The sequence below is a fragment of the Lepidochelys kempii genome, chromosome 1 (genome assembly GCF_965140265.1).
Source record: "Lepidochelys kempii isolate rLepKem1 chromosome 1, rLepKem1.hap2, whole genome shotgun sequence".
In the NCBI taxonomy this organism is placed as follows: Eukaryota; Metazoa; Chordata; order Testudines; family Cheloniidae; genus Lepidochelys; species Lepidochelys kempii.
The window spans coordinates 114304563-114311424 of NC_133256.1; the positions used below are offsets into that span (position 1 = coordinate 114304563).

Sequence of the window (6862 nt, forward strand, 5' to 3'; positions counted from 1 at the left end):
TAGTGATAATCAAGGTGGGTCATTTCTAGCAGTTAACAAGAACGTCTGAGGAACAGCGGCGGCAGGTGGGGGGAAAAATAAACATGGGGAAATAGTTTTACTTTGTGTAATGACCCATCCCCTTCCAGTCTTTATTCAAGCCTAAGTTAATTGTATCCAGTTTGCAAATTAATTCCAATTCAGCAGTCTCTCCTTGGAGTCTGTTTCTGAAGTTTTTTTGTTGAAGAATTGCCACTTTTAGGTCTGTAATAGAGTGACCAAATTGATTGAAGTGTTCTCCGACTGGTTTTTGAATGTTATAATTCTTGATACTCACCAGCAATCACATACCACACAACAGAACCACTAACCCAGGAACTTATCCTTGCAACAAAGCCCGTTGCCAACTGTGTCCACATATCTATTCAGGGGACACCATCATAGGGCCTAATCACATCAGCCACACTATCAGAGGCTCGTTCACCTGCACATCTACCAATGTGATATATGCCATCATGTGCCAGCAATGCCCCTCTGCCATGTACATTGGTCAAACTGGACAGTCTCTACATAAAAGAATAAATGGACACAAATCAGACATCAAGAATTATAACATTCAAAAACCAGTCGGAGAACATTTCAATCAATTTGGTCACTCGATTACAGACCTAAAAGTGGCAATTCTTCAATAAAAAAACTTCAGAAACAGACTCCAAGGAGAGGCTGCTGAATTGGAATTAATTTGCAAACTGTATACAATTAACTTAGGCTTGAATAAAGACTGGGAGTGGATGGGTCATTACACATAGTTTTACCATTTCCTCCTGTTTATTTCTCTTCCTCCCCCCCCCCCCCCCCCCGACATTCTTGTCAACTGCTGGAAATGGCCCACCTTGATTATCACTACAAAAGGTCCCTCCCCCCTGCCCCCACCCGTGCTGGGAATAGCTCACCTTACCTGATCACTCTCGTTACAGTGTGTATGGTAACACCCATTGTTTCATGTTCTGTGTGTATATAAATCTCCCCACTGTATTTTCCATTGAATGCATCTGATGAAGTGAGCTGTAGCTCACAAAAACTTATGCTCAGATAAATTTGTTAGTCTCTAAGGTGCCACAAGTCCTCCTTTTCTTTTTTCATAAAAGGGACATTTGCTCAACATACTGTTTTCTTTTTGGACTGGAAAGATTCCAGAATTTGAAGGGAGGCTGAGAAATGTACTAACTTCTTGTGTTTTTCACAGTTCACAATATGGGCTGAGGTGCACTGAGCCCACAAGGTAGATTTATAGAAAATATACTTTTTTTTTCAGATAAAGTACATGGAATGATACTGCCTTTTGTCACTTAGATAGCAGTATTTTGCAGTTTTTTTCCCTTAAGTTTTGATTCCTTCTGGGGTGGCAAATAATGCCCTTTATTGAACAGAGCACGGTCTTACATTGATTCTCGTTTGGCAGATAAAATCAAGGGGACGGATCTTCATATGGAAAGGGCAATACTATATGGGAAATTGGAAGAACATGACAAAGCTTTGCATATCCTAGTCCACGAATCAAAGGACTTTGCTGCTGCTGAAGATTACTGCATATGGAGCTCTGAGAGTAAAGACCTACCATACAGGCAAAGGCTTTTCCATATGTTGCTCTCAGTGTATCTAAATCCAGGCTCTTCGGACTGTGAACTGGTCATGGCTGCTGTAGATCTCTTGAATAATCATGCTGCTGAATTTGATGCAGCCCGTGTCTTACAGCTTGTGCCTGACAGCTGGTCAGTACAGCTCCTCTCCCCATTCCTGACTGGAGCAATGAGGGAAAGCATTCATGCAAAAAGAATGACTCAAATTACACTTGGGTTAGCAAAAGCTGAAAACTTAATCTATAAACATGACAAGGTGGGTGTATTGCTTTCTTTGTTATAATTCAAATACGTGCATTTTTTTTATATTTTTCTATAAACTAAGGTAGTTGATTCCTGAGGGAAGAAATCCTTCCCTTAGTTCTCTTCAGTTATCCAAAATTATATTTTCCTCTGGCTGTACCAGTTCTCAGGACCGTTCTGATAACTGCCAAACTCTACCCAGTGTTAAATTTCAAAACATTGTGACAAAAACAATTTCATTTTCCCTTTAAAAGGGGATGATGTTGGACCAGGGTAGAGTAGTGGCTAGCTTAGTGTACTTTGTTTAGGTTGCAAGTGAAAGAATTGGGTGTTCCCAGACTAATGCATGTATTGTGCACATCTTACCACATTTTGTGTTTAGTTTCATGATTAGCATGCTCTCCTTGAGAAACTCAGAACTGCAGAACTGTAATCAGGATTGAGATGTATTGGACAGAGTTGCGTGGTAACATTTGCACAGCACTCATCCCAACTCAAACCTACTGGATCACTTCTGTAAGCACAATGTTCACTTGAGAAACCAACTTCTGTCCCTGCTTAGTTATATTACTTAATGCTTCCAGCGTGCTCTTATGTCTATTTAATTGAGAAAGTTAACAAATTGACCTACAGAATTTGACTGAGAGAAGAATCCATGGGCTAATACATCTCCAGGGAAACTGAGTAACATACACTTGCAAATCTTGCTATACATTCCACATAGTTACTTGGGAAGCTTCGGGATTTGAATCAAGTGCCATTTAAAAAAAAAAAGTATTAATTAGGAGGAAACATGGAATAGTTACAACAAACTGCTGTTAATATGCAAAATTAGTCAAACTTAATTTAAGTAATCCATGTAATTGGGCTTTATAAAACCCAATCAAGTGACCCAGATCTATTCACTCAGTGCAGTTCAGCTAATGTAGCTGTAATGTAAAAAGTTTTAATGGACACGGCTGTCTTATAAACAACCTGATTTGTTATGTATGTTCTACTTCCCTTCTTTATTTGCAGTGATACTGGATTCATGTTTTTTCTCCTATTTATAGGTTAAACTAAAAGGAAGCCCAGTTATTCTTTCGGACAAAAAGCTCTGCCAGGTGTGCCAAAGTCCTTTCTGTGAGCCTGCGTTTGTGAGATACCCAAATGGTGGTATGGTTCACACCCATTGCGCTGCAAACAGACTCATGAATCCTAACATGACCCATCACAGTCAGACTTGAAACAAGTTCCAGGTTCCACTAGTTTCCATGACTTACTCCTTGGAAAACGTGCTGGATAAAGAGCAAAGTGCAGCTACATTAACAATAAATCAAGATGAAGAGATTATCCTGGGGCTAATGGGAAGATTTCAATAAATGTGAAATATGGCCACTTATCTGCTGATCTTTATGAATGTAGACAGCAAAGAAAATATTAACTATCAGAAATAGAGACATGCAAGAATAGGCTCTTCTGTGTATAGTTATAAAAAAAAATCTACCTTCTGAAAGAAAATAAGCCTTTTCTTCACAGAAAGGATGGCTACGGGGGCAGACTAATGTTTTTTAAGGAAACTTAAATTTGCACTGAATGTGTTGCTTATAAACATGGTGTGGCGGGGAGAGACCCTTTTATTCAGGAGTCAGATTTTGTCTGTCTCTAGAACGCTTTATGAAGAGATTATACAGTGTTGTAGCCATGTAGAGAAGAGACTGGCATGATGCAGCTTATTTTCAAGAAAAAAATGCATATCGATTGTTAGCTGCAGCATGTCCTCATTTCTGCTGAAATCTGTTCCACAGGATCACATTATGAACTTGTTCTGTGCTCTACAAATTGTTGGCTTTTGATGCACTTTGTCCCTCTTCCCCCCACCCCTCCCCCCATGTTCTGCTGTATTGTTGTCATAAAACAAATTTAAGTACTGGCCTGTTGCTAGTTTCTACTGTTTTGCTGTGTATAAAGTAATAAACTCAGTGGAAACTGATGGCCTCATACAGTCACACATCTGTATTTGAAAAACCCAGTTGTAATGAAGCTGTCTGATACAGTTTAGTGAGACCCTAGTCACTTTTTTGTTGGGGAAAGAGACTTCCATAATTTTTAATATGGACTTATTTATTAATATGCAAATATACTGTAAATACAGTTGAATAAATTGGTCTTATTCTTGAATGTCCATGGAGGATAAACATGTAACCAGTGATGTCAGAGAATGGGTTACATTATAAATGTCTGCTGTAATATAACTTTATGACAGCAAGCAGAGACTTCAGTGGGACACCTTGCAATAGTAAGGGTCAGTGCTTTCGGATCCCTGTGTGAGATCTAGGACCTAGAAGGAAAGAGGAGGAGAGGTCGTGAAGAAGTCAGTAATGACACCCTCAGGTACGAGTGAATTTGGTATGATTTAGTAAATGCTCTATAAATTCTGAAGTGTTCTGTTAAAGAAACAAGGTGGGTGAGGCAACATCTTTCATTGGACCAATGGGAGAGACAAGTGTTCGAGCTTCTACAGAGCTCTTCTTCAGGTAATGCTTTTTCTGTCATAATTTCAAAAATAACATTTACTGATCCTGTGAACTCTTCAAGATACTGTTTAACCAAATTTTGAGAGGAGCCTGAGAGTTGAAGGAGGCAACTTAACTCTACATAAGAGGATTATGTATAAATGTTTTTAAAACTTTAATTCTTTAAGCCAAAGAAGAAATCTAGCTGTAATAAGTATAATAGATTCTTGAATGATACATGGTTGAAATAGTTGGTATGACTCCTCTAAATTTTCAGATTGAGTCAGTCAAGACTTTTCAGCACAAAGTGTATCTGCACAATGTCTAGGGCCCTACCAAATTCACGGCCATGAAAAATGTCACCAACCGTGAAATCTGGTCTCCCCCAATGAAATTTGGTCTTTTTTGTGCTTTCACTCTGTACTATACAGATTTCATGGAGGAGACCAGTGTTTCTCAAACTGGGGGTCCTGACCCAAAAGGCAGTTGCGGGGGGGTCGCAAGGTTACTTTAGGGGGGATTGTGGTATTGCCACTCTTATTTCTGCGCTGCCTTCAGAGCTGGGTGACTGGAGAGCGTTGGCCGGGCGCCCAGGTCTGAAGGCAGTGTTCCGCCAGCAGCAGGGCAGAAGTACGAGTGGCAATGCCAGACCAGGCTATCCTTACTCTGCGCTGCTGCTGGCGGCGGCTCTGCCTTCAGAGCTGGGCTCCCAGCCAGCAGCCGCTGCTCTCCAGCCGCCCAGCTGGAAAGGCAGTGCCGCTGCCAGCACCAGTGCAGATGTAAGGGTAGCAGCATTGCAACCTAGACATAACTACTTTTTTGAATGGGGTATCCTAAATCAATATGGTCTAAAACACAGATAAATTAATAAAAAGTTCAGAGGTTGGTAATGTAGACAAAACATTGTTGAAAAAAATAAACCAAACCCATGTTACTTGAGGAGTACTGACGTGAGGAAATAACAAACAGTGTTAGCTTCTATAAAGATTTGAATATAGTCATTTTTTGATGTGGGCAATAGCATGGAGTTTGTAAGAAATGCTTTATATATCCTATTGGAAAACAGGTATTATACAAAAATATCAGCTGCAGTACACTAATTTTGTTTTCATAAAGATGTCTCACTAATAAAAGGAAATATAATATTTCTTTTTTTTTAAGTAAGGTTACTGTCCAGGCAGAATGTCAAATCCAGATGTTTCACACTCCGTTTCAAGAAGTGGCGCCCTGGGGATTTATAATACCTGGCTATGGGCAAATTCATGGTAGAACACCTTAACTAAGTTTACATGTGAATAAGACCAAATATTAGTTTTTGTTAACATATTTAATGTTATCTAAACACAACCTGTAATTCATCTAAAACAAATTAAAATCCAGCTATTGCACACATGCAAGGCAAATGTTAAAGGGTATACAAAAATGGATAGTGTAGAATAACATCATCTAACCTGAACTGGAAGGATAATGGGCAAAAAAGATGCTTAAGGTTTTAATTTAAGTGTAATCTTGGGGGGCGGGGTAGGGGACAATATATTGCTGCTTGAATTTCAACTTCTATATCACTTACTGCTTTCAGTGTATTAACTACAGCTGTGCACATTTTGAGTACAATTCTAAAATTTAGAGAAACACCTTTCTTTGACAGGAAGCCTGTTGGAAAAATTAAGCAGTATAAATTAATTTGTCTCAAAACAACTCAGCAAAAACTAAATTAGCAGGTTTCTGGGACTACTGCCTCTGGCACAAAGACCATAATTAAACTTCTAATTCTAGAAAAATTTGCAAGGCATTTGTTTCAAAACCTCTTCAGTTGTAGCATCATATTCTACAACTTTTCTATTTCTGCTATTGTTGTCCACTTTGAGAATTTACCTCCAATTAAATTCAAATTTTGTAGAAATCAGTACATTAATGCAGCATCACTAAACTGTGTATAACCTACGTTTGGAAACTTGCCAGAATTTCCAAATGAAAGTGATCCAAAGATAAATCCAGGTTCCACAGAGGACAGTGAAAACATGGCTGACTACACTCTTTAATGACTCTGCTTAAAGAGTGACTTTCCCAGAAGTAGTTTTGGAGTAATCTGGTGAGGTTGAAAACGCTTTATGATTTGACTGTCAGCCTCGCTGGCCACCCTTTTAAGATCTTTGAAGCAAAATGTCAGAGAGAAGCTGCAGAAAGATGCTGACCCACATTGTGTGCTTGTCCATGACTAACCTTTCTCTCATTTCAGAGTAGCAGCCGTGTTAGTCTGTATTCGCAAAAAGAAAAGGAGGACTTGTGGCACCTTAGAGACTAACATTTATTTGAGCATAAGCTTTCGTGAGCTATAGCTCACTTCATCATGAAAGCTTATGCTCAAATAAATTTGTTAGTCTCTAAGGTGCCACAAGTACTCCTGTTCTTTCCCTCATTGTTTGTGCCTTTTACCTGTTTTTAACCCTGTCTAATACCAATAGCAGCAGCACTGATTTCAGCGTGGAGTGTCTCCTGCTGACC

General features: G+C 39.2%; 1 protein-coding gene across 1 annotated transcript in view; it reads left to right on the plus strand.

The window, feature by feature from the left end:
• The window catches only part of TGFBRAP1 (transforming growth factor beta receptor associated protein 1), a 63881-nt gene extending 57267 nt beyond the window's left edge, over positions 1-6614 (plus strand). The window contains 2 exon segments of the mRNA XM_073351273.1: positions 1442-1875; positions 2915-6614. Of these exon segments, the coding sequence (XP_073207374.1) occupies positions 1442-1875; positions 2915-3088 (608 nt within the window). The 3' untranslated portion in view covers positions 3089-6614.
• The last annotated feature ends 248 nt before the right edge of the window (positions 6615-6862 follow it).